General features: G+C 49.2%; 2 protein-coding genes across 3 annotated transcripts; one reads left to right on the top strand and one right to left on the bottom strand.

Moving 5' to 3' along the window:
- The first annotated feature begins 1,769 nt into the window (after window positions 1-1,769).
- Window positions 1,770-13,145, top strand: ITGB2 (integrin subunit beta 2). Of its 2 annotated transcripts, XM_052674531.1 has the most exons (17): window positions 1,770-1,921; window positions 4,506-4,606; window positions 5,810-5,879; window positions 6,098-6,186; window positions 6,425-6,608; window positions 6,982-7,152; window positions 7,386-7,627; window positions 7,991-8,146; window positions 8,424-8,519; window positions 8,658-8,747; window positions 9,034-9,174; window positions 9,415-9,599; window positions 10,361-10,605; window positions 10,870-11,089; window positions 11,173-11,378; window positions 11,582-11,748; window positions 11,988-13,145. In XM_052674531.1, exons 2-17 carry the CDS (start codon window positions 4,511-4,513, stop codon window positions 12,051-12,053), a joined length of 2,424 nt encoding a protein of 807 aa, XP_052530491.1. In that variant the 5' UTR covers window positions 1,770-1,921; window positions 4,506-4,510; the 3' UTR covers window positions 12,054-13,145. The 2 variants fall into 2 exon arrangements, with proteins under 2 accessions (XP_052530491.1, XP_052530492.1); XM_052674532.1 differs by lacking the exon at window positions 4,506-4,606.
- Window positions 13,146-14,916: 1,771 nt separating this feature from the next.
- On the bottom strand, window positions 14,917-26,500 carry KMO (kynurenine 3-monooxygenase). Its single transcript, XM_052674548.1, has 15 exons — window positions 26,345-26,500; window positions 23,276-23,345; window positions 21,730-21,827; window positions 20,380-20,469; window positions 19,780-19,828; window positions 18,959-19,046; window positions 18,146-18,311; window positions 17,652-17,723; window positions 17,068-17,189; window positions 16,026-16,173; window positions 15,704-15,761; window positions 15,542-15,624; window positions 15,360-15,461; window positions 15,223-15,282; window positions 14,917-15,135 (listed from the first exon to the last, which is right to left on the bottom strand). Exons 1-15 carry the CDS (start codon window positions 26,396-26,398, stop codon window positions 14,962-14,964), a joined length of 1,434 nt encoding a protein of 477 aa, XP_052530508.1. The 5' UTR covers window positions 26,399-26,500; the 3' UTR covers window positions 14,917-14,961.
- Between the last annotated feature and the right edge of the window lie 387 nt (window positions 26,501-26,887).

The following is a 26,887-nucleotide window of genomic DNA, read 5'->3' as shown; positions in this document are numbered from 1 at the left end:
CCAGTGCATTATGTTATGATGTGGAATACCAATAACAAAATCATAAAACCAGGACATCCAGGCACTGCTCTGCTCCCTTGGGCCTGGCACCCCAGTGTGGGTGGCACAGCACCTCCCTGTGCTGCTTCTGCTGGCAGCTGGGCTTCATTTTCCCTTTTGTGGTTCTCTTCTTTCAAAATCACAGAAAACACCATCATACATGCAGTGCTCGCCAGCAGTGGCTTTCTCAAACAGAAACTTCCCACCACCAAGGGAGTGGTGCCCATTTTCTTCTGCCAGATCCTTGCTCACCTTCAGCATGCAGACAGGGAATGAGCACTTGCCAAGCTCAACATGACAGCAGTCACCGCTCCTCACTTGTGCTTCCCAAAACAACATCTGTGAGACTTTGCTGTGCAGAAAAATGAGGAGGAAGCCAAGCCAGGGAGACCAGTAGTGGTGGGTCTGATCTGCAATATGGCAGCAGTCAAGGTCTTGATGCCATGTCTTGAGGATGTTAGGGAACATATAACATTTGTCAGGTGTAGAAAATGTCACTGGGAAGAGTGGTTGCCTTGCTGTAGACTGGGGAGTGCTGCTGGGGAGCACAGCACCAAGACAACCTCTCTGACCACCAACACTACATGGTGGGAGTGGGCCAGAGGCAACACCTGCTGCTAGCTCATGGTGGAGCCTGGCCCCAGCTGGTGGAGAGAGATCCTGCAAAAACCATAGCCAGGAAGGGGAAAAGGAGCAATCCGTGCTGATGGAAACATAATTAAATATAAGTAGTCAAAATAAAGATGTCTGTTGAAGTCACATGGAATGGTTAAAACCTTGAAACGGACTGGAGAGCGCTATGACTCTGTAGTGTTGGGCTGTAATCACACACATACAGGCCCCCACAGGACACCCTCCCACAGCAGAGTTAAACCGCAGCAGCTAGAAGAAATCAGATGTAGAAATAAGAAGATATCCTTTAAAAAGTGGAAGTTGTGCCCAAATTGGGAAGTATGAGAGGTGAAATTTTCAAGCAGCTGAAGCCTCACAGCTGGAGCTGTCTTCTCCAGCCCTGACTTGATTCTTTTGAGGCCGCTCTTACCCATCAGCAAGGAGTGACCATGCATTGGCTGTGTGTGCAGTGAACAGGGTTGGCTGATGAGCTGCCAGCGCTGGAGTGCTTGGGTCAGCAGGTGAAGGCTCACTGGTGACTGTCTGATAGGGCCTCTTCAACCTGCAAAGCAAATAACAAGTCCCAAGTTAATTGTCACTCAAAAAAACCTAATATGCCATGTGTTTTTCAGCTTAGTGCCTTAAAAAGGTTAAGAGGGAGTTGTCTGGAGCCAGTTCCTCTCTACTTGGGGTGTGCTAGGAGGGGAAACCACAGCCTGAATGGCAAAATCTGAAGGCTCAAAAAACCGCATGCCCCCAAGCTGTGTCATGTCAAGAGCAGCGCTGTCATCCTATGTTGAGTGTAAAGGACCTGCCCATTGCAACAGCCTGCCTATGAAACAAAAGCACCACAGCCAGACTGGGGCCAGAGGGGAGAGTTGGCTTCCCTGCCTCCAGAGCTGAGGGTACTAGTATCTCCCCAAGGCACCAGTTTTCCAGATTCCCCAGAGCTGGCCTCATCTGCCTGCCTGGCAGTGCTGCTGGAGGTCAAAGTGGGCAGAAGAAGGTATTTTGGGCAGGTACCCAGGCAGATAGGGTTCAGCTTTGGCTTTGGTGCATAGGGCTGTCTGGGTTTAGGGGAAGGCGCCCGCCCACAAACCACTGCTCTGGCTTCCTCCTTTCTGCTCAGCCAGCACGAGACAGAAGGAGGAAGAACTTGCACCAGAGCTCCTGATTCTCAGCGGCTGCTCCCAGCTAGGCAGTGCAGCCAGAGGGCTTCCAGCCTCAGTGCAGTTCCAGAAGAGGAGCCAAAGGAAAGGCTTGATGTGAAGTGAGTACTCTTTCACTTTTGTGCACATCCTTTCTGGAAGGTGGATGGGCAACTAAGGACTTTCATAGCCATGGGGATTCCATGAATTTGTTTTGTGATTCTTGATCCAGGTTTGTGCAAGGTGAGTCCTTTGGCATGCTGCAGCCTGGCATGTGGCCTTCCCAAAAGCAGACTTGCCTCATCTGTGCATTTCTGCTTTCAGAGGAAGGAGTGAGCCAGGAAGTGCAGTCAGTTATTAGAGGAGGGTTTCAGGCCCCAAATTCTTCCTCATCCACCTGTGGGCTTGGGAAGCAACTGGGGCCCAGAGTGCTCCTGTTGCATCCTCCAAAATGGCAGCTGAGGGTTGCAGCAATTCCTGCCTAATGCTGTGTCACCTCCAGCACGTGGGCACAAGGATATTATCTGAGCATGTCAGACCCTGTGGCCAAAAACAGCCTCAGCTTTGTTGTGATAAGGGGTTGATTGGTGCAAGCAATCTGTCCCATTGTGGCATGCTAGATGAGGATGCCTTTGCCTCTGTGGAATGGGGAAGGGCTGGAAGAAGAGCTAGGGCAGTGGAGCAAGACTCTGTTCTTCCCCTTCATTTCTCTCTGTGTGCATTACACTCTGCAAAAAACCTCAGAAGATGCATAGTGGAAGCAAGGAATACAGCAAAGGATGCATGCAAACTTTCCCTGCAGAAAGCAAGTCCTTTGTTAAGCCTCTAAGGCAAAAAAAAGTTTGCTTGCTAACACAGCAGTGGGAAAGCGTAGGTCCTGTGAAGTAAAACCCACATGTGATGGAGAAGCCAGAGAACTGCTGTTTGCTTTTGAATCATTCTCAAGCAGACAGACCTTCATTTTCGATGATTTTTAAAGGTCTGGCTCCTTGTCTCACAGGGAGATGAAAAGCAAATGCATGAACAGAGATGTCGAGCCCTGTGGCTGACATAGGTGCTAGTTCCTCTGCAGAAAAGCGTGGGAAAGCTATGTTACATTTTGTTACCGTTATTGTCACATCCTGCTTTGCTCGGTGGTTTTATAGTGAATTGTAACTAAACTCAGTGTGCTAGTGACCACAGTGCAGGACCTACTTTCTTGAATGAAGCAAGAGAAGCTGGAAATCTCCCACTTTCGCAGGTTGGTGCTGCAGGCAGGAGGCATACCACTTCGCTATGCTACTGTCAAATGGGCGATGCTAGCCATGAGTCTTCATACAAAGCACCAGAGAAACAAGGAACAGCTTCTCTGTCCTAAATGGTTTCTGCTTAGCCTAGAGCAGATGCAACAGGATGTTTGCACCAGTGACAGAAGGAGGCTGCGTTCAGTGACTGGGACAGACCCTGCAAGGCTGTTTTTGTGTACCTGTATCTACCTTTCTATAAATATATATTTTTATATAGATAGATAGATGTTTAAAGATAGAGATGATGCAGGCAGACCCTGCAAAGCTACTGTTATTGATGTGTATCTATACCCATACATACCTATATATAAACATATATATATATATATTGCACATACATATTTTGCATGGAGGAAGTGCCTCAGTGTCTCAGCCAGTCCTAGTCCTCTTGATGAATGTCTACCTTGATGGGAATTACCCGTAACACCAAACTAAGTGAAAGAAGGAACAGCCACAAGCCAAGTGATACGCACCTCCCTGCCTTGCTGTGCCCTATGGTGCTCATTTACACCCTGTGGATGGCAGCCTCACTGTTACAGGCAGATGATGCAAGCATGCCAAGAGTCCTCCAGGGATACTGGGCACAGGAAAATGTCCTCCCATTTTGCAAGAAGTAGATAATTAGCAAAGCAGCAAAGGAGAGTTGTGGCTAATAGACTGCAAGACCCATTTCTGCTGTTGAACTCTCATCTTATTTATAGCAATGAAACAGCTTTGACACTTCCCCTTCAGCCCTATTTATAAATCCCAGCTTGCAGACAGGATGGTGGGCTTTGTGCATCCCTCTGCTTGCTGTGAGAGGCAAACCTGTCCCTGGCACAGCACAGCTGGGAGCAGTGCACCCCTAGCAGTGTCAATCTGACACTGAGCCAAATGGATGGCAAGAGCAAATGGAGAAAACTGCAGGGTCTCTGCCTGGGCTCTGCTACTACCAAGTCAGACAGAAAACCTGTTTTCCCTTTCTCTTAGTACTGTGAGGAGGCAGACAAAAGCAGAAGCCCTATTTGTTTCCTTTGAAAGTCACCCTACATCACATACATGCTCATCCACCCACATAGCTGTGAATAATTTCCTTCTGCAGCAGAAGAAAAAGAAGTGGTGAGCTTTCTGCTGCTGCAGTCCCCTAGCATTAGGGTGTGTTTTACATCCCTGCTGTGGGGAAAGAAATGACTTTTAGCATTATAAGGGCACCAAAATCCAGCCCACTAAATAAACCCTATAGTACAGAACTCATTATCAAACAAAGCTGGGCTTATATTGAGTGTGTTTCTGGGGTCTGGGAGGTATTTTTAATCCTTTTGTAATTGGAAACTTTCTCCCTTTTGTGTATGTATGAACCAACTATCTCCAGCAAGCGAAGCACAAGCTCACAGGGCCTCAGTCCATGGCTAATCTTGTGGCTTATATGGCTCCCTTCTAGCCTAAATGAGTGCAAAGGGCACACACATGTCCACATGCATTATGGACTTCTGTAAGAATGAGAGCGCTGGAACTGGGAGTCCCACTAGAGACAGGCAAGAGGTAAAAAAAATGAAATCCATTAACTCAGTATGAAACCCAGCCAGAGCTAGCTTGTGTGAACACTAAGGATTTTCCTTCTGCACCTGCCCCCAGGGCCCAGTCACCTGTGAAGTGCCCACAGAGATGCAGTGGGCATGGTCACAGGCAAAGATGGAGCTGCAGCCCCATCACAAAATGGCACAGAAGAGCACAGAGTCACCTCTGCCTGTCTGTGCAGAGAGGTGGCTGCCTCTAGAGCACTGCTGGGGAGCTCAGCTCTGAGGTGGTCACCTCTTAAGGCTGCAGATCTTCACATCCTGACAGCCTGCACTCTGCTGCTGCAGCCCTGTCACACCTCCAAGTTCACAGAACAACCAGGCATCAAACCCCACTGCGCAGTTGTCACAAAATGACACCCATCTTATCTTCCTTAGCATCTGATCTTTCTAATCATTGTCACCCTTTGACTTGTGTCACCCTGTGAGGCAGCAGACAACCTGCAGACACATCCTTGTGCCAGGAGCAGCTCTGAGCAGCTATATTTACTGCTCTGGGTTTGGTGCTTTCTCTGCATTTCCCTTGCTGCTTCCTTCCTGCCCTGAGCTGCTCAGTCTGGCAGGTTCTCAGGAGAGGCTGATGGTGCTCCGCAGCACTGGCAGGAACCAGGGAGGAGCTGTCTGATTGCTCAGGGTGGCAAAAGAGCCATTTCAAAACCAATGACACATCCTTTTGATGTTGTATCTATTATTGCTGAAAACAGAAATATTCACTGTTCCTCCACACTTTTTTCCCCTCTTTCTCCTCTTTTAACAATTTCCTCTTTTCTCACATCCCCAAATACACCCATGTTGTAAGGCCAGATCTGTTGGGTTTTGCTCCAAGACCATGCCTTTCTGTATTACATACACACACAAAAATAGATGCAGAAGAATCTGGATAAATATCACATCAGTCTACGTAGCAGTTCAACTGAAGGTGTACTGATGCAGTGCCAGCTGTTTCTTTGCTGACTTTCATGTTTAGCCCAAAAGCAATGTTTAGCTGGATAACAACATATTTTTCTAAGAGCATGTGAGCTGTCAATTGGGGTCATGCTCTCAGGACCTGCCCTGCTGTAGGATGGAGACATCCACTCAGTGCCACCATCTCTGCAGGCACTTTCTGTGGGATTTGGAGGCTCCCTTCCCTGAGGCTGAAGTCACAGGGATGCCTTTCCTCTTGCAGAAAATGCCTCGTGACTGCTGCCTCTGGCTGCCAGCAGTGACCTGTGTGCTTCTGCTGCTGCTGACAACAGGTGAGCCCCACCTACCCTTCATCCCTGCCTTTCCCCAACTCCTCATGTGGTCACTGAGACAGTGCTGGAGTGGGAAAATACCCAACACTGCACTACATGTGGCACTGAGAACCATGCAGGGTGGGTGTCTGTTGCTGGGAGCCTAAGCACCCCACAACTGTCTCTGGTGCAGATTGGTCCTGTTCCCCCATTTCAAACCCGTCCTCTCCACATTCCAGCCTTTGCCGCAGAGTGTCCCAAGATCAAGGTGGGGACATGCAAGAACTGCATCCAGTCTGGCCCTGGCTGCGCCTGGTGCAAGAAGCTGGTAGGTCCTGGTAGCCTCACGTGCTACCAGCAAAATGGCAGTGGGACAGCCATCCTGCCAGTGAGTAGACAGTCCCGGCAGGGCTTTGTGTCCTCCCTGCTGGGCGAGACCAGGAGAACTTCAGCCTTCCTTACTCCACTGATATCCCAGGATCCCAGCAGAGCTGTTTTGGGAGTTGGGCCATTGGGTTCACTTACCTCCTGCCTTTCTGATTTTTCTGTTTGATGTTGCAACACAGAATTTCACCAAAACTGGTGAACCAGACTCCAACCGCTGCGACACCGTAGAGCAGCTGCAGCAGAGGGGATGCCCAGAAAATGAGATTGAGTTTCCTGTCAATGAAATCAAAAGGATGCAGGACAGTACATTCAGCAATAAGATACAGCTGACTCCCCAGGAGGTCCATCTGAAGCTGAGGATAAGTACGATTCCTGTGTTGTTGCTAATAACCTTCTGCCCATCCCCACACTCAGCTGGATAGCAGCTGAAGCTGGCCAACGTTTGTTGCATGTGATTTTTACCCTTTCTTCGAACTGAATAGGCTGTTGGCAAGAGATGACCTTGCAGGGGACGCAAGGAACCTCATAGGAGCTGAAAAATCTTGAAGGAAAGCTAGTGAAGATGTGAGGGTGGGAGACACTTCAGGGGGATAAGGATGAAGCCTGTAGCTGTGCTGGGGTGCAGTGGCATGTTTCCTTCCCATTTTCTCCCAAAGAAAGATCCCAGTGTGGGGTGGGCAATGGGGCAGGAATGATCCACAGCACAGTGGCTGAACCTGGTGTCCCTATCCCACAGGGGAGCCTGCTGAATTTGATGTGAAGTTTCGCCGTGCCACAGGGTACCCCATTGATATCTACTACCTCATGGACCTCTCCTATTCCATGCTGGATGACCTGGAGAATGTGAAGAAGCTGGGAGGACAACTGCTTAGAGCCCTAGAGAGCACCACACCCTCTCGCCGCATAGGTGAGCATGCCTCCAGCACAGGGCCAGTTGTTCAGTGGGAAGAGCAGTGAGGCCAGTGGACAAAACAGAATGCAGGATGCAGGCAGTATGAAGCAGTGTGCTGGAGCAAGGGATGTAGACAAGTACGTGGCTCCCCATGCAGGAGCCAGGAGGCTGTCCATGCCTGGTGCCATCAGGACACCTGTCAACCCCTGCCTCTTCCTTCCCTAACACCATGGTCCTGGGCATCCTAGGTTTTGGTTCCTTTGTGGACAAGACGGTACTGCCTTTTGTCAACACACATCCTGAGAAGCTGAAGAACCCTTGCCCCAACAAGGACAGTAATTGCCAGCCTCCCTTCGCCTTCAAGCACATCCTCTCACTAACTGATAATGCTGAGAAGTTCGAGAGTGAAGTGGGGAAGCAGTTCATCTCAGGGAACCTGGATGCCCCAGAAGGGGGGCTGGATGCCATGATGCAGGCAGCAGTGTGTGGAGTGAGTACCCAACAGGGTGGCTTCATGTGTCCCCCATTCCCTGCATCTACAGGCATGATGATGGCTGCTGCCTCTGCTCATGGCTCCTCCACTCAGGAGCTGGCTCTGTCCCTCCTGGAGCAGGTCGTGGGTGCCCATCATGTAGCTTCAAGCCTGTAATCCATTTAGAAGTCCTGATTTGCCTGAATACAAGAGAGCATCTTACCCTTGAGCTTCCTCACTCGAGACCTCAGGAACATTCCTCCATGCTCTCTGGCCCTTGTTGAGGCTGATGTGATATCCATCAGTGACTGCTCCCTGCCCAGGCAGCATCACCCCAACCCCATTTGTGGACAGGTCTCAGTGCTGTCCATATCATTACAGGACTTGATTGGTTGGCGCAATGTGACCCGATTGTTGGTGTATGCAACTGATGATGGCTTCCACTTTGCTGGTGATGGCAGACTCGGGGGCATTTTGACCCCCAATGATGGCCAGTGCCACTTGGAGGACAACATGTACAAAAAAAGCAATGAGTTTGTAAGTACTCTGGCATTGTTCCAAGGTTTGCTCAGTGGCTCTGTACCCTAAGCCCATAGGGCAACTCCACAGTAATTGCTTACAGCCCCCATGAGGGCCCAGGAGACAATCCGGGGGGGGGGGGGGGGGGGGGGGGGGTGATGGATGCAAGCAGAGATGCTGCTGCCTCAGGTGTCTCTGAGGAGTGAAAACTCCTCTGTATCAGGTATTGACTTGTTTGGGGTGTTCTGGAAGGTCTTCCTTACAGCAACTCTATCAGCCTGCTCTTCTCACACAGGACTACCCTTCTGTTGGCCAGCTGGTCCAGAAACTTGCTGAAAACAATATTCAGCCCATTTTTGCTGTCACGAGCAAGATGGTGGATGTTTACAAAGTAAGTAGACTTTGACTGGTCCAGGTGCCTCCTGAGGTGACACATGCATGTCCTGCTATGTCCTGCTGTATCACCACCATGTGGTGCCACTGCTATCACATGGTGGGGACATCTAATTCCTTTGTTCTCCATTGGCAGAAACTCAGTGAAATGATCCCAAAGTCAGCAGTAGGGGAGCTGAATGAGGACTCCAGTAACATCATTGAACTCATTCAGGTGGCTTACAATGTAAGTGCTGGGTGAGAACTAATTTTGCCTATTTGGTGGAGAAAAGTTCATGTCATGTGTCATCATCATCTGAGAGCAGGTGAGATTGGGACTTTGAGGATGGTACTCTGCCCACAACCAGCAAGAGGTTGCCACTTCTCTGATGCCACATTTCCTGCCCTACCACAGTCAGCTGTGACCATGTCCTGGGGCTCACCCTACCCTTCTCCCCTGGGCTGGGGGAAGCAATTCCACATTTCCATGCTTCAGTCCCTCTTCTGGATAACTGCCCATCATTCCCTCACAGAACCTCTCCTCACGGATCATCCTGGACCACTCCACCCTGCCAGATGACCTGGATGTCAAATATGACTCCATCTGCAATAACAACACAGGAGCCAAGAATGAAGCAAGAGGGCAATGTGACAATGTTAAGATCAATGATGAGGTATGTTTCCCTAAATCAGGAATGCTGAGCAGCTTGCAAGGTTCCTCCCGCCTTTTCTGTCTAGCAGCAGGAACTCTTGTCCCAGACTTTTTGTTCATGTGAATTTAATGCCCGAAATGTCCAGAATGCTGAGGATGATCCTTCGTTATGTGTCCACTCAGCCTGGGGCCAGTATTATATTACTACTGAAGCTACCTGATGGTCTCTAGCCCTTCCCTCTTCTCACTCTGCACCTATTAGATCACCTTCAAAGTGAAGGTCACAGCAAGTGAGTGCATCAAAAGCCAGTCCTTCACCATCCGGCCACTGGGCTTCACAGACACGCTCACTGTGCACCTGAACATCATCTGTGACTGTGACTGCAGAGAGCAGCCTGATCCAACAGCCTGCGGTGGAAATGGCAAAGTTGTCTGTGGGATCTGCAGGTGTGTGCTGTTCTCCACAAATACTATTTCAAATAATGCCAGAGTTGAGGAGATGCTGTGAGAGAGCTGCCAGGCTAAGCCAAGTCACAGCTTGCTGCTGTGCTTGGTGCTTCCCAGCACCCCAGGGCCTGCAGAGCCATCAGTCATGGCCTTGCTTTGATCATTTGCATCCACTTTCCTTTTTGGAGCAGCAGTTTAGGTTCATGGCAGCAGGGAATAACTGAGGTCTGTCTTCAATTGGTAGATCCTCTGCTCCTTTCCTAAGGTCACACGTGCATCCACTCAGCCATCCATCTGCCTATCCTTTATTCAGCCAACTATCCACCCACTCAACCATCTGTCTGCCCAAACACCAAGCTTTCTGTGGAAATCTCTAAAAATCTCACTTCTGCGGTTCATGTACATCTTTAAACGTAATTATTGCTTCAAGGTCTCTCAGCGAATGGGAGAGGAAAAGCCTGTTTTCTCAGGAAACACTCAGATCTCCTGGCAAGGGTTTGGAAATTATAAATATCATCATAATTTTCAGGCAGTCGTTTGGTGTTGTAAGTATTACAAACATGGAGAGCAGCACTGCTGAGGTCTCCCACCAAAGGGCCTCCCAGAATTCGCTCCATCACGCAGTGGTGCAGACTCCTGGTGACACGTTTGTTTCCAACAATGCTATCCCAGATCTCTTCTGTTTCAGTCGAGGTTTGAGCCTGGCCCTGTGTGTGCGCCATGGCTGCTGACCTAGTCTCATTCCTCTCCCATCATGGCAGTTGCAATTTGGGCTACACGGGAAAGAACTGTGAGTGTGACACCAAAGGCAGGACCAGCAAAGAGCTGGAGGGCAGCTGCCGAAAGGACAACAGCTCAGTCATCTGCTCAGGGCTGGGGGACTGTGTGTGCGGGCAGTGTGCCTGCCACACCAGTGATGTGCCCGGCAAGGAGATCTACGGCACCTTCTGCGACTGCGACAACATGAACTGCGAGTTCCACAACGGCTCGCTGTGCGGTGGTGAGGGTGAGCAACCGGGTGCTCAGACACAGGGGGATAGTCCCACTGTCTGAGCTGCATGAGCGCATTTCCATGTTGCCCCCACAGAACCCCTCCTGGAACGGCAGCCCTAGCCCCAATGCGGGGCTCCTTCCAAGCAGAGGCGGTCAGAGCTGGCAGAGGGACCAGCTCCTGTTTTTCATCCTCCCTCAACCCCATCCTCCTCACAGCTCCCTCTGAGGGCAGCCCTGTGCCCCACAGGGCCATGACTGGAAACATTTCCCATCACAGAGCGTGGACGCTGCGACTGCGGTGAGTGCAAGTGCACACCCAAGTATGAAGGCAGTGCCTGCCAATGCAAGAAGTCGACTGATGGCTGTAGGAACAGCCGGCAGAATGAGTGCAGCCTGCGTGGCTCCTGCCACTGCAACCGCTGCCAGTGCCGGGGGGGCTACCAGCCCCCCTTCTGCGAGGAGTGCCCTGGCTGCCCTTCACCCTGCGGCAAGCACATGTGAGTGATGGGGAGCTGAGTGGTGGGGTGGACATGGGGGCTGCTGTCGCTGCAGAGACAATTTGCAGCTGCCTGTGTTGCAGTTCCTGCGTGGAGTGCAAGTCCTTCAATAGTGGGCCACTGAAAAAGAACTGCTCTGTGGCCTGCACCAACATCCAGCTGGCTGACCAGCCACGGGCAGGGAGCCGGCAGTGCAAAGAGAAGGACTCTGAGAACTGCTGGATCTCCTTCTTTATGGCCCAGGATGATGGGGAGGAGATGTACACCGTCACCGTTGACCCTAAGAAAGGTACTAGACTGGTCTAGTATTAAATGTGGAGTTTTGTTGCCCTGCCTATGGTGGGGGGGGGTTGGAGCTTGGTGATCTTTGACGTCCCTTCCAATCCAAGCCATTCTATGATTCTATGATTCTATGAATCCCACTCATCCTGCCCCTGCCCCAACAGCTCTCCTGGGGGCTGCAGACGTACAGGATCTGTTTTTGATCCACAGAGTGCCCAGAGCCTCCCAACGTCCCGCTGATCGTAGGCAGCACCATTGCTGGCGTGGCTCTCATTGGCCTCCTGCTCCTGCTGATTTGGCGGCTCTTGATGGAGATCTTCGACCGCCGAGAATACCGCAGGTTCGAGAAGGAGAAATCCAAGGCCAAGTGGAACGAAGTAAGAGAGCATCAGGATGACTGCATGCAGGGGGGCTGCTGGGAGGATGGGTGTGGAGATATCTTCTGTAGGGGCTACTGCAACTGGCACTGCCCAGAGCGTGGTGGACCCAGACCTTCCCACTGCCCAATCCTGCAGCAGCTAATGCTGTCCATGTCCTTCAAAATCATGGAAGAATGGGTTATACACTGCCAAAAGTCTGCTACAATCTCATGAGACTTTCACCTTTCTCTCTCCAGGCTGATAATCCCCTGTTCAAGAGTGCCACCACCACCGTCATGAACCCCAGATTTGATGGGCAATGAACTATAGTGATGCCTGGGAGCACTATGACCCACCACTAAATGAAATGCCAAACAGGGAAATTTCAGGCTCCCACCTCTTCTTTATTGTGTTGTTTTTAACCCTTCTTCCAAGAGACTACCAGTATCCAGGTACTGGCTGAGGGGCTGCACAGTACCTGTCCTCTCTCACATAGCTATCTGGTTGCACTGTGGGAGGAGGGAACATCAGTGTCACAGACAGAGCTGCAGAGCAGATCTTACCAACAGGCACTCAACCCAGCTTCATAACAGTTTCCATCTGTCCTAGCTCCTGGTGCTAGCTCTGCTTTGTGGCAGGACCTTCAGATGCCAAGTCCCATCTTAAGAGACTTAGTGCAAAAAGTTCTCCCAATGAGTTCAAAACTGCTATTTCCCTTCTGCTCCAGCAGGCTCCACTTCTAGGCTGCTCCAAGCCCTGCTGCACTGCTCTGCACAGTTACACTTGCAGCTTGTTCCTAAACTACTCATTGCTGAAATGGACAGGGAAGGTCTCCAGATGGGCAGTCTGCTCTTGTTGCTGTACCCAGAAATGATGGACAGCCAGAAAACAGTGAATCTGATTTTTAAATCATCAGCTGCTCCCCAGTGTTACTTCCCTCTTAGACCTATCTCGGGCTCCTCCACGTTTCTACCTGGGCTTCTGTGAGCTTTGCTTACCTCCACTACGCAACCCACTGCATGGCAAAGAAGCAAAGGAGCAGCAGATTGAATTGTGGAACATCAACATCAGAGGTGTTGAATGTGTGAAACAGTGCTTGCAGCTTTGAGCTCAACCACAGCTTCTTCTGCCACCACTAGGACCAGATCTCTTTCCTACTCTGCGAGTCCATCAGACTTGCTGAGGATCAGCAATGCAAAAGACCTGGCATCACACATAAAATCTCCAGCTCAGTGCTTTTTCAAATTCTGCGCAGCTACTTGTTCCTTTTGTATTATGGGTTCATTCTTTTGAAATACATGTACAGTTGTGCACTTGCTTCAAGTTTGGGAATAATTTGCAGATAATTTTACGTCCAATCTCCGTTAGCTTTATGAATATGTTTAAAGTTAATAAAAATTAATATATGTAGTAAACACATCTGTCCTACTCAGGCACTAGGGCAGCAGCTGAAACACTCACTGGAGAAACTACAGCAAATTCCTGTGGTGGCTGCCAGCATCTACCACAAGATACAGTGCTTGTAGAAATTCTAGCCAAAGAAACACACTGTCTTCTACTTTGCCAGCTGCATCTTGATAGGTGCTCCCTTGCAAGCCAGAAAGACCTCACAAAATGATACAAAGCAGTTCTTACCAATGACTGTGCTTTGGCAGCCATACATGAAACGTTAAACAAGAGTGGCTGTTCAGTGTCTGATGATTGATTAGTTTGAGCCACTTAGCCGTTCTCCACCAATGACTGAGGGCCTGGGGCAGAGGAAGAGCAGAAGCACCTCTGATACTTCCCACAGTGCTCTCCCAGCCTGCAGCTGTTTTTGGTTCGAGGACCCTGACCTAGTGCAGCTCTCATGCACCTCTCATCTGGCTGCCCAATGACACCAGGGCTCAGAGTCTCTTAGGCAGTGCTTGTTGCCAAGGACCCAGACAGAGACTGTTCTTAACTTGGACATGGTGAGAGAATCTCCCCCATCAGTGGCTACAGGTATTATTTCTGGTGTAAGCTGTGCAATACAAACACAAATTTGTACATGCTTTGCAGGATGATTAGGGAAACTGAACGAAGGATGCAAGCATAGAGATCCAGATTGTTTCAAAAAGAAGCATGACCAGTAATTGAATTAGACAGAAGCAAGTGCTAGGACATGCACAAAAGAAGGAAATGGGTGAGGAAATATGTGAGAGGATCTTTCAAGGCCCCCTGTCTTGCTTTAGCCCAAAGGCTTGGTGGCAGTGTCTGTGGAGACCTGCCTGCAGCAGTATTTCTCAGGCAGCTGTGAAATTCCCCTAAACTTCAGGCAGTGGCCCAGAACATCTTCTCTTAAAGATGTCATCAAGAATTAATAAATTCTATTTTCCTTCACTTGGGGAAAGGAAGCAAATTGATTTTCAACTAAAAACCATCCCAATACTGTTTTAAAATCACAAATAGCTCACATTCCCAAGTTCACCCGACCTACAGCATGTGTTAAGCAGAGCACACTACCCAGCACATGCACATGAGCCAGCATATGCCCACACCTACAAGCTGACACACAGGTGGCTTGGGGACCTCTCCTTGTGAGGAGCACCAGAGGTAACGAAGCCAGGGTGCAGGTGCTTACTTGCACAGCACTCAGGCAGCAAGGGAGTTAAAATAAATGTGCCTTGGTGGAAAAGCAAAAACAACAACAAACAGCGGGGGAGGGGGTATAAGTTTCACATACAATTTTCAAACAGAAATTGTAGGAAAAGAAATGTATTTTTTCAAAGTTTGTGATATCTTTTGATTTATGTATGCAGAAATATCAACATTGAGTCAAGGATACGTTTCTTCAACAGATACATGTTGCTAAGCTGCTTCATAAGGAGAAATTGAAGAGGAGAAACTAGAAAAGTTCCAAAGGCATATGAGGAGGATAAAAGTAGGGAGGCGCTGGATTCTGATACAAGCAGAAGTTAGCCATACTGGCAAAGTCCCATGGTGGACTGAGAAGCCCCAAGTGATCCCAACTGTCTTTCTGGCTAGAGGCTGCACATTCTTCCCATTACTGCACAGCCCATGACATGCAGCATCACTCAAGGCACAAAGCAGTTTAAATTAGGCAGAGATGCATATGGAACCCCCTGTGCCCCAGTAAGTTTCTCTCCCCTGGGGGGCAGGGGACAGAAGGGACCACATCCCAACAAAGAAAAAAAGTCACCAAGCTGAGCCAACAGCCTTCGCTTTTATTGCCCCCAGAACCTTCTGTTATCACTTGGGTGCCACTTGGGTGCTGAAAGGAAAATTTCCAATATTCCTGATGTAATGGCACCAGCCCCACAAGTTTGGTATGAAGAAGTACCAGCCCCGTGTCAGTCTCTTTATGAGCAGATAGGTGCCACCCAGCCCTGCTGCCCCCATGATGAAGAGCCCTCGATTAATTATCTGCGAGTGCAAAGATATTGTCAGCGTTGTCAGGAGCTTGCAGCACAAAGCAGTGCTGTTGTGTAGGATGCAGGGCTCTCAGCTTACCTTTTCCTGCCATTTCCAGCGCTGAAGTGCCTCGTGGTAGCGAATTCTGCTGAATGTCACCTGTCAAGATTGCATGAGCAGGTAGGGGAGCAGCTCATGGTAGGCTAGAACCATGAGGAACAAAGCTCTAGCCTTACCATTGTGTACAGTGGGATGATGGTAGAAGGCATGAGGGTGTGGAGGAGGTTGTTGATGTGCTTCCGGAAAATGAACCATGTCGAATTGACGTGCTCTCGCATCTGCAACACAGAGATCATCACCTGCCAGAAGGAGAAAGGACGCTGCTGCACAGACAGTCCCTCATCTGCCAGTCACTCACCTCTACGTAGTTGTACATGGCTAAATCTGAGATGGCATGGTCATCAGGCACCCTCAGTCTGGAGAATTCAGGGAGGCAGGCAACTGGAGAAAGAAAGCAGCCGTTGGCAGGCAGCTCCCCAGCAGGGCCTTCAGCTTCTGAGGGCTGGGCCATGCCACTCACCCAGGTCATTGTGGAACTGGTCCATTAATTCATCAAAGACCAGGCAATCCTCAAAGCCCTGGGAGGAATACTGGAGGTTAAATAAGCAGCAGCAGTCACACATTCACAAGAAACGCCCTCAGGGATGCTGAGCTAATGCAGCTGTTAGCAGCCCTGGCATTCCATATTCCATGGAGCACATCTTCAGAGCCTCCAGGCCCCGCAGCAGGGATCTTGCAGGGCAATACTAGGAAGTGGCATTTCCAACAGCATGGGGCTCCCACTGGGCTGCTCATCCCCAAGAAGTGGGGACTGAATGACGCAGGGCAAGCTGTGAACTTACTGCGTTCATGCCCTGTCCGTAGAAAGGCACAACAGCATGAGCGGCATCTCCCATCAGCAAACAGCTGGAAGAGAGGTGATAGGAGGAGCACTTCACAGATATCATGGCCTGGGCTGGCAGCAAAAAGTAGTCATGCTTCAGCTCTCGCCTTCAGGCAAAAGAAGAGATACTTCACTTGATGGGACCACAAGAGACAGGGAGAGCAAACCATACCACATCCAAGCTTAGGAAGCCAAGGCCGTAGGCATTGTTTGCTACAGGATGCAAAACTGCTCCTGTTTACTAGGATATTTGTGCTGGAAAAACATGAAAGAGCAAATACCTTTTTCATTAACTTCCCACTATACTTCAAGCAAGCATACCATAGGTACATGGAGTGAACACGGATAGCTTCTCTTCCTACAAATGTAGCACAGCATGTTGAGATTAGCTTTGCTCGGGGCCCTATTGATACTGTTCACCCTTGACCATGGGCAGGGTTGCCAACCACTAAATCAGGCAGCAGATCGGGTTGTCCATGGCTCCACCCAGCCTGGCCTTGAACACCTCTAGGAATGGAACATTGCTGGGACAGAGCACAACTCGCACCTCAGCTCTAGTAGATCCACTTTCCTCACCCTGCCCTAAGACCAAAATCATGGCTTACGAACCCCTAATCCATCTCCTGACCTCAACAAAAATCCTCAACAGCAATATAAAGGCAGTGGGAGGTGATCTATGTTTTGCTCCCCACAGTGACAGGACCTGGGTTGTGCCTCCAAGATACAGAATAGTACTGGAGTGCAACTTATTCACAGACTACTGCAGGATGGGTTGTATTTTGCTGCCAAGTCTGTTACCTCACTAAAGAAGCAATGCAAATCCTAGTCTCTTTGGTTCTCCTCTTTTACAGGCCATAAAGAGCCCCCTAGCAGTGTACAGGCAGCTAGCTTGCCAGCCTAAGGAGAGTGTGGGTCACAGGAAGACCTTGTGGGGAACCAGCATGTTCCTCAGCATGGTGTCACCATATTGAGGAGCAAGAAGGGGCAGTGGGGACACTCACTCTCCGATGAGGGGGATGGAGTCCGGGAAGTAGGTCTGGAAAAAATCCAGTACTTGCTCACCAGTCATTAGTTTCTCAAATTCCTCAAAGGGCATGAAGAGAGTGCAGGTGAAAGACTTGTCCTGTTAACCAGGGAGAAAGTTTAGAAAGAAGTCCAGAAGTCAAGAAAAGCACTTTACATGTGGATCAGCATCTTAATGCCCAGCCTGCTGGCCATCTGGCCATTGCAGTGACACTGTGTGCAGTGTGCTCTAGCATCCAGCCACCCCACGTCCCATGGGATGTTGTAGCACAGAGCAGGAAAAGATGGCAAACAGACCTTGGTACTCCTGTGTCTGGTTTGTACTTCCAGCCCCAAGTTTCCTGGGGTCTTGGGTGGGTGAGGTGAGAGAGAAGTAGCCTGGTCACTTGCTCAGGGCTAGCTAGGATTGCTACCCTGTGCCCCTAGGCTGTGGGAACTCCTTGCTCAGGCTGCAGGTCTCTCTGGGCTCCTCTTGAAGCCCAACTACGAAGTTGCCATCACAGCCAGCTCATCCCCAAAAGCTCCCTCCCAGCCCCAAGGAACCATGACTGTGGAATATCACCATATTGGGCAGCGCAATCATCATGAAGGTGTTTCTTGGCCAGATATGGAGGTAGTTTGGTTCCATGGCGAACTGAAAGAGAAAGAAAATCATCTTGGATCTCAAGTTCCCTCCACATTGGCAGGTCAATTGCTGTCCCACTTATCAGAAGACTTCAGGGCCCCAAGTACTACACTGAGAAACAGAGCAAAGGCAAGAGCAGGGCAGATGGGAAAAATCTGCTGGTTTGTGATTGATGTTGTCCACATAGACGTGTTCCCATAACCTCCAGGACCTCTCAGAGCTAAAATGAACACCACTACTCCAGAGCAGCCTCTTGGAATTTCACAGCCTGGCCCCAGTACTGAAAGAGAAACTCCAAAAACAGTCTCTCCTAGAAAAGTTTTCATCCCTTGGGAGAATGGGATGAGAAGCAAGTTCCTCAGAGATATTGTAAGAGGTGACAGGGCATCACACTCAAGGAGTCATGGCAGACCCAGGTCAGGCCCACTTACGTCTCCATCCTTGGGAGGTATGGTCAACTCCATGTAGCCATGAGGGATGTACTCATGGCTGTAGTTGAAGCGTGTTTGCCTCATGAACTGCTTTCTGACTGTCGAGAAGGCTCCATCGCATCCCACAATGAGATCGTAGGTGACTTCCAGGGGTGGCTGGCCAGACCTGGAATGGGAAAGTGCCTTGGAACAGCCCTGCCATAAATCCCAGGCCAGTCTGGCATCCCAGGACCTGCCTTTTGCAATTTGCTGCCAAAATGCCTTGGCCACTGGCACTCTTATGAATTTTCTAGGATATGGGGAGAATGGCTTCCACTGAAAGCTCAGCATCCAAGTAATTATTCTGCAGACTACCAAATGCATAATTCTGCCAGATCTATACAAGACACTCAGAAGGAACAATTGGTGTTACGATGCTCTTGTGTAGAGCCTCCATCTCCAAGTAGATGGAGTAGCATGGCCAGAACTCAACACAATTGCAAACCAAGGTCCATTCCTGCTCTTTCTAATGAGCAATCTGATCCTGAAAGCCAGCACTTCAAAGACTGGCATGTTTACTTCCTGCACAGGTCAGTGGGCATGTGGCTCACCTATTGGCAGCCTGCTGGGCTTAGTGAGTTATTTCAGCTTTTTCAGCCTCCCCATGAATCTCACTTTGACACCTCTGCTTTGCAAAGGTCATGTCAAGTTTTGTCTACCCCACAATAACACTCCAGTTTTGAACTGAGATTGCTCAATTGTTTGAGGTTTTATGAATTATTAAGCAGAAATAACAAAACACAGCACTTCATACCAGGCTTGTACAGGGGTTACCTTTTAATGATTAATGTCCCCAACTCTGCATTGCACTCTATTAGCTTGTGTCCGAAGTACAGTTTAGTGTTGGAGTACTTCTCAGCAGCTGTGAAAAGACAAACTACAAGTAGAGGCTTGTGCTGACAAAGAATCCCTGAATTACAGGGACTTTTGCCATCACCACATCAAACTGTTGTGCTGAGCAGTGGCAGGCAAGTAAGAGCACAGTAAGACAATGTTTAGTTAAGTCTGGTTAACTTGGGGTTATCTGCACTCACAGAGAAGCCTCAGGGTCAATATCTGAAAATACTTTTGCTGCAGACAGGAGGAGAAAGGGAAGCACCAGCCACAGCTACAGCAACACTAGCCAGCACAGCTATGCAATAAGAACATGGCCATGGAGATGGACTTTGTACGTTTTTTTAAACAGAAAGGACAGCAGGAAGAACGCAGTATTTGTTGTTTCTGCCCATATCACTCCTCTGCAGAGTGGGTAACTAACAACAGAACAAACAACAAACCTTCACCTCTGTGACCTGGAACAGATCTGCCTTGTTTCTGTTCATTTCTCAACTACTGTTTGCACTTCTGTGGATGCTGGGAGATGATGTGCACTGAAGACTCAGACAGGACAAGCATAGGATTTCACTAACTGTGCTACTGCTGCTTTCTTCTTAATAACACAGCTGGTTTGCATGTGCACTTTCTGAGAGCCAGCTTGTGTAGAACTCCCAGAGAGAGCCTGGGACTCAGAGGCACTCAGTTGAAGCCTACCACTTATATGTCAAACCACACATTCTTAGTAAACAGGGTATTTAAGTGTTTGCAAACATGCTTACCTGTTAACAGCTCTCTGTTTAAGTTTGCTCTGTCCACAGAGAGAATGTACTGGAAAAAAAAACACAAAAAAATGGAGATCAGAAAGAATTTCTGAAGGCCACTTTGCACAGCAAGGGGAATGCAGCACCTCCTCAGAACATCCCATTAACAGCTACAGTGAAAACAAGTGGCAGCTCGCAATTCCCTGCCTGCTCACAGCATCATTGAAAAGCACGTGTGCCGAGTGCGTAACCAAAGGAGGAAACCTAAATGAGACTGGCAAAGCAGTACTGAGGTGATGACTGTACTCGAGACCAGCTTGTAGAGAGGAAGGAGAACCAAGATCCCCGTTTGCCAGTAAATGATAGATCTCTACAGCATGATTTGGATGAATGGACAGCCACATCAGCCTAAGTGTGGCAGATTTGATGATGCATAAAGTAAATTCTGTTCATAGGGCAGGGAGAGGGGAAATCCTGAGATGAGGTTAACCTCATTTCTTCCTAGTATGCTGCTGTGTCCACCTTGGAAGATGCACCTGTCCATCACAGAGTACCGAAACGCTCAAAGATCTCTTGTTCTATATGAAGAACCACAAAAACAGCAGCGCAGACCAGTACCTGGTTCTTCTTGCCATAAGGGATAGAGTACTTCTTCCCCAGTGGTGTGTGTATTCTCCGTGCGTGCATAGGGATGCCTTTGGATACAATCTGGAATAGAAGGGAGGAAAATCTAGTTTTCCCACTGAAGCTGAGCTGCCAAGTACAAGACAAAGCCCACCAAATGGCACCCTCCAAACACCGTGCTCTGAGCAGGGTGGGACAATCTCTGCTGTGCTCTGCCTCTGGCTTTGTGCAGCCAGCCACATACGTGGAGAGAAGTTTGCAGGGCTATGGACCCCACCAAGTAATGACATTTTACTGAAGGCAAGTGCTGCAGAATGGATGAAGGAGGAATAGCATCAAATGACACCTGGGTGCTGGGATATGAGTTGATGACACTATGTTGGCATGCTGGAGGGGAAAGCATCCCCTTCATCACATCCTTCTGGCATTCTTCTGGGAGGCTGCCTAATTCTGCCCCCTTTACCCTCACCCTGCAGGAGAAAGGAGAGGTAGAAACTGGAGGAGTTCCCTTCGAAGGGTAGCCCTTCTGCTACACACAGAACCTAGATGCCTGGAGCAGCTGGAACTCTCTGGCATGGGGAGCAGAAGAGAGGCTGTCCATCACCAGCTGAAGTTAACAGCATCTCAAGCACGGAGATCTCATTTCTATGATGAAAAATTGAGTGTGAGCCAGCAGTGCATGCTTGCAGCTCAGAAGGCCAATGGTATTCTGGGTTCCATCAGAAGAGGGATGGCCAGCAGGGAGGTGATTGTCCCCCCTCTATTCTGTCCTTGTGGGGCCCCAGCTGGAGTACCACATCCAAATGTGGGGACCCCAGCACAAGAAAGATGTGGAACTTTCAGAGGGGGTCCACAGGAGGATCACAAAGGTGATCCAAGGGTGGAGGCCCCTCTGCTAGGAAGTCAGGCTGAGGGAGCTGGGCTTGTTCAGCCTGGAGAAGAAAAGGCCGTGGGCAGACCTGATTGTGGCCTTCCAGTATTTCATGGGAGATTAGAAACATGAGAGAAATCAAGTTTATGCACGGGTAGGTATTGATAGGACCAGGGGAATGGCTTTAAACTAAAGGAGGGGAGATTTGGATTACATGTCAGGGGGAAGTTTGTTACTGAGAGAGAGCTGAGGTGCAGGAAAGCTGCCCAGAGAGGCTGTGGGTGCTCCATCCCTGGAGGTGTTCGAAACCAGGTTGGATGGGACCCTGGGCAATCTGGTCTAGTACTTGATCTAGCAGCTGGCAACCTGCCTGTGGCAGGAGGGGTGGAACCTGAAGTCCCTTGGGGTCCCTTCCAACCCAAGTCATTCTGTGATTTTATGATTTTATGATTCTACAGAAGCAGTGAGCGTACCTGCTCTTCCAACCCCACAGCCTGCAGGGCCTGGCGTCCTCTGTGTGACAGGGCCAAGTTAATACTTCTGCCACGGGCAAAGCTGGACACCCGGATATCTGTGAGGAGAGAGATGTTAGTTGCACAGATGCCTCCAGCATGGGCTGTACTGGCCAAGAATCGGTAGGTGGAAGTGGCGAGTCTCTGCCATCCAACATCCCCCATCTGAAACAAGCTTGGCAGTATTCTGCTGAGAAACTTGGTTCTGAGATGTTCCTGTCACATATGGGATGCTGCTTTCTGTGACATCCACCTAGATTTTGCTTAGATTCCCCTGGCCACCCAGCCAGCATGTGTTGCAGGGCCTTGTCCCAGTCCCAAGACACATACAATGCAATGCTCAGCAATATGCACAGGCCCCAAGACTGAGCAGAGGGGTAAGGTTCACTCGCCTTGAAGGCAGGTAGGAACACCCATAGTGCTCTCTGCCAATGGGAATTACTTCGTGTTTCAGTAGCAGCAGAAGAGGATAGAGGTGTAGTGCTGCTTCCAGTATTCCGAGAGCAGTAAGGGTTATCCCTGTAGCAACAGCTGAATGCAGCTTTCTTCAGTTTGTTTAACCACAGGCTTTCTGAATCCATGAAACTTCTGGCACATACAGCATCTGGCAAAGAGCTGGAAGAACCATTCTTTTGTTCTGAACCTGCAGCCTGCTGGTTTCATTTGAGGCTGGCTGATGCTTCTGCCAGAGGAAGCTACAAGCAGCTGCTTGTTGCACAGGCCTGCACCATGCTATGCTGTAGGCACACTTGTTCTGGTCATATGAGTGGGACGTTTCGGATCATGTCCACACAGTGCTGCAGAAGTTGGAAGCTTGCTGCTTATTATTCCTCCAGCACCTCCAAATCCTGTTTGCCAGGTCGTCCTTTTGCTACAGCCGGATCTCAGAGCAGGAAAAGTGCTGTTCAGTGTTTCTCTCGTGACTGTGTCTCCTCAACCACCTTCAGCATCCATCCTTGCAAACAAGGACAACCCTTTTGCTGACCGGGGATTCAATACAGCCACTGACAAGACAACCCTTCTGGCTGCAGACACTGCCACTGTCACCTCCCACCCTTCCTCAGCACAATCCATGCTAGCTGTGATCAGGTCAATGCTTTAAGCCCAAATAGCAATGCTGCAGGATTAACAGCATTTTTTCCCGAGAAGACTTGGCTCAATGCCACCAAGCCATTATTTTTAATGCAGAAACTAAGTTTTGAAAGATGACAATTTGAATCAGTCTTTCAATCTTCAAGACAAGGACATAAAAAAGGGCATAATTTTAGTAGCTCAGGAATGAGTTCTTCCCACACAAGGCAATGCGTTTCAAATAAGCTTTTTCCCCCAAAACCACAGGAGCTAAAGAGTGCAGGAATGAAAAGAGCATTCTGAATGTGACATCTTCAGATTCTGCACTCTGCAGTTTCAGTGAGGTCATGCAGCTCCTCTTTTGCTTCTTCAAGAACTGTTACTAGCAAAAGGACACAAATTATTAATCAAGCTGTAATGTTCATGCTGCTCTTACCTTCTCTGGCTTCATAAACATCAACATGGAAACCTCGTTTAGCAAAGAAACATGCATTTAATGCACCCACCTAAAAGACAAGATGGAAATGACACATGAAGTTTTAGAGCACTACCAAAATGCTTCTCCTTCCCATTAGAAAACCACAGCTGAGAGAACAGCAGGGTGATCCTCTGACCAAGAGCTTCGGAGGACTTCTTCCTGGAGAGAGAAACTTTGCAGAGCCTCCAAAATCATCACCACAGAAGTTACTCACCACATCTCATTATATAGAAATACCAGGTACAGGACTTGTTTACACTCATCAGTAACTGAGCAGAGCTAACCCCTTCAATCAGAGCAGCAGAAGCTGCTACAGGCACGCCCCTTGCTTCTCTCCAGACTATAGATGTGGCTCTAGGGAACATGGTTTAGTGATGGGACTCAATAGGTAGGGATGGCAGCTGAACTTGATTACAGAATCACAGAATCACAGAATTGTAGGGGTTGGAAGGGACCTCCAGAGATCATCAAGTCCAACCCCCTGCCAAAGCAGGTTCCCTACACCAGGTTGCACAGGTAGGCATCCAGGCAGGTCTTGAACATCTCCAGAGAAGGAGACTCCACCAACTCCCTGGGCAGCCTGTTCCAGTGCTCCGTCACTTCACCTAAAGAAGTTCTTAGGCACATTTGTGCGGAACTTCCTATGCTGCAGCTTATGTTGGTTTCCCCTTTTCTGTCTCCACTCACCACTGAAAACAGGCCTCACCATTCTGCCCCCCACACCTTAGATATTTATAGACCTGGATCAGGTCCCCTCTCAGTCTTCTTTTCTCAAGGCTGAACAGACCCAGTTCACTCAGCCTTTCCTCATAGGAGAGATGCTCCAGGCCCCTCACCATCTTCGTGGCCCTTCACTGGACTTTTTCCAAGAGATCCCTGTCTGTTTTGTACTGGGGAGCCCAGAACTGCACGCAGTGCTCCAGATGAGGCCTCACCAGGGCAGAGCAGAGGGGGAGGATCACCTCCCTCGACCTGCTGGCCACGCTCTTTTTTAATGCACCCCAGATTGCCATTGGCCCTCTTGGCCACAAGGGCACACTGCTGGCTCATGGCCAACCTGTCATCCACCAGGACACGCAGGTCCCTCTCCGCAGAGCTCCTCTCCAGCAGCTCATCCCCCAACCTGTACTGGTACATGCAATTATTCCTCCCCAGATGCAAGACTCTACACGTGCTTTTGTTAAACCTCATCCGGTTTCTTGCTGCCCAGCTCTCCAGCCTGTCCAGCTCTCGCTGAATGGCAGCACGGCCTTCAGGCTGTCAGCCAATCCTCCCAACTTCATATCATCAGCAAACTTGCTGAGGGTGGCCACTATCCCCTCATCAAGGTCATTGATGAAGATGTTGAACAAGACCGGACCCAGCACCGACCCCTGAGGAACACCGCTGGTTACAGGCCTCCAACCAGACTCTGCACCGCCAAAGACGACCCTCTGCGCTCTGCCAGTCAGCCAGTTCTCAACCCACCTCACTGTCCACTCATCTATCCCACACTTCCTCGGCTTTGTTATAAGGATGTGGTGGGGGACAGCATCAAAAGCCTTGCTGAAATCAAGGTAGGCATCCACTGCTCTCCCCCCATCCACCCAGCCAGAGATAACATCATAGAAGGCTACCAGGTTGGTCAAGCACGACCTCCCCCTGGTGAACCCATGCTGACTATTCCTGATAACCTCCTTTTCTTCGTGTTGTCTGGAGATGACATCTAGCACAAGCTGTTCCATCACCTTTCCAGGGACAGAGGTGAGGCTGACTGGCCTATAATTGCCTGGATCTTCCTTCTTGCCCTTTTTGAAGACCGAAGTGACATTGGCTATCCTGCAGTCTTCAGGCACCTCCCCCGTCCTCCAAGACCTCTCAGAGATGACCGAAAATGGTCTTGAAGGTCTTTTCCAAGCTCAGTGGTTCAGCAATTCTGCATTTATCTTCCTCAGTGAAATTCAGACTGCTGCAGCATTCCTCAGGAAAAAGTGGGGGAGGGAGGAGGAAGCTGCACCTGTGTAGAAGTAAGATGCTACCTTAAGAAGGACAGCACATACCCCAGTTTTCACTTAAATGTGTACCTTCTTTTGTTTCAAATTTCTATCATTAACTGCTGTCAAAATTAGCAGAACCACACACTCTTAGTCTTCCTCTTTTTCCAGCAGCCAGGGGAGTAAGAAGTTAACAGCCAAAATGTTAGGTGGGAGTTTCAAGAGTTGTCATTTAAAGATAGACAGCCCTGCAGGCAGCAATGGAAGAAAAGTTCTCCCAAATGAACATGGAAAAAGGAAGGCGTTTTATCTTATGTTAACATTTACTAAGTCTCAGTCCTCATAAGGTATTTCAACAGTAGTGATTTGATTAAAGCCAGAAACAGCTAAAGCAATGAAAGATCCAGTGGCTGGTCTTGCCTAAAGTGTCCTGGGAGGACAGAATCCAGCTTGAGTGTTTTTCCCCTCAGAAACTTCCACTCATTCACAGGAAAGAAAAGAGAAGTATCCAGAAGTGCACTGTTTTTCTGTCATGGCACACATGCAGTGCCTGAACAAGGGGTGTATTTTGTGGACCTTCAGTTATCTGCAGTACCTCAGCAGCAAAGCTTGCCCTCAGAGAAGACCCCTTCTCTTGGTACAAAGTCCCAGCTGTGCAAACAAGACCTGCTGCCTCTTACAATGAGAGCACAACAGATGATAACATCTGCCATCTGGCAGAAGAATAATTTTAAGAAAAATAGGGTTAAAAGGAGCATTGAACTCAGGAGAGAAGGCACTATTTTGCCTTTGTTAATCTGCAGACCAAATCATTTAATGAGCTACAAACAAGCAAGCATTGTACAAAGGGAAAGGCAGTGCAGGCAAGCGATTGGGCTGCATTTTTCCTTGCCCACAGCTAAGAAGCAAGACCTGGTTATGTCTGCAGTGCCCAAAGAATCCTTCTTGCAGTAGAGCTGCCTTTCCAGAGACCTTCACATTCAAGCTCAACTTTGCTGAACAGTCACTCCCTCACTTCCCAGCAATCAAACAGTAGACAAGCTGCATTTCCTACCAGGCCCCCTCCAACAATGGCAACTTTTTTCCCCTGGACATTGCTGGACTCCATCACTGTGAAGCAGGCTGTGAGCAGCAGGCAGGCTGGTGTTCTCTCACTGTCACCAGGCTGTGCTCACCACAAAGAGGGAGCAGGATGTGGGTGGCTGAGTCAGGTTTGGGCTTTTCTTCCCTAGTTAATGTTAAAGCTCAGCTCTCACCTCAGGCTGCAAGAGCACTAGCCTGGTGGGCTGGCAGACCTGCTACTCTGGAATGAATGTGGGCCATTCAGCATAGCCTCTTTTGAAAATATAACATATTCTCTGACCTAAAGAAAGCTTAAGGCCATTGTGGAATTCAGTTCTCCACTATTCCAGTAATGTCTAACCTGTAGACATAACCCCAATCTATAGTAACTATCATTTATTGCAAAATGTGCAGTGCACAGCCCGAAACAACACATCTGTCCTGAAAGAGCAAGACCAAAATATTCACACAAGAATGGTGCAGCTTTCCATTGCACATTCTGGAGCAGTAAGGGCCAGTTGCTTGCAATGGACCA

Source organism: Tympanuchus pallidicinctus, unplaced genomic scaffold, assembly GCF_026119805.1.
Source record: "Tympanuchus pallidicinctus isolate F22 unplaced genomic scaffold, pur_lepc_1.0 scaffold15, whole genome shotgun sequence".
Taxonomy (NCBI): Eukaryota; Metazoa; Chordata; class Aves; order Galliformes; family Phasianidae; genus Tympanuchus; species Tympanuchus pallidicinctus.
The sequence above is the reverse complement of the archived record's forward strand: the minus strand, read 5'-3'. Positions and strand labels throughout refer to the sequence as shown.

Bases quoted from the DNA above. Each gene is read 5' to 3' on its own strand.
- ITGB2 (XM_052674531.1), top strand. From the start codon at position 4,511: ATGAGTGCAAAGGGCACACACATGTCCACATGCATTATGGACTTCTGT. The intron at 8,520-8,657 runs GTAAGTAGACTT...CTCCATTGGCAG, and splicing joins AGATGGTGGATGTTTACAAA to AAACTCAGTGAAATGATCCC. The intron at 9,600-10,360 runs GTGTGTGCTGTT...CCATCATGGCAG, and splicing joins GTTGTCTGTGGGATCTGCAG to TTGCAATTTGGGCTACACGG.
- KMO (XM_052674548.1), bottom strand. From the start codon at position 26,398: ATGGAGTCCAGCAATGTCCAGGGGAAAAAAGTTGCCATTGTTGGAGGG. The intron at 23,346-26,344 runs GTAGGAAATGCA...CTTGTCTTTTAG, and splicing joins CCATTGTTGGAGGGGGCCTG to GTGGGTGCATTAAATGCATG. The intron at 17,724-18,145 runs GTAAGTGGGCCT...TTTCTCTTTCAG, and splicing joins TACCTCCCAAGGATGGAGAC to TTCGCCATGGAACCAAACTA.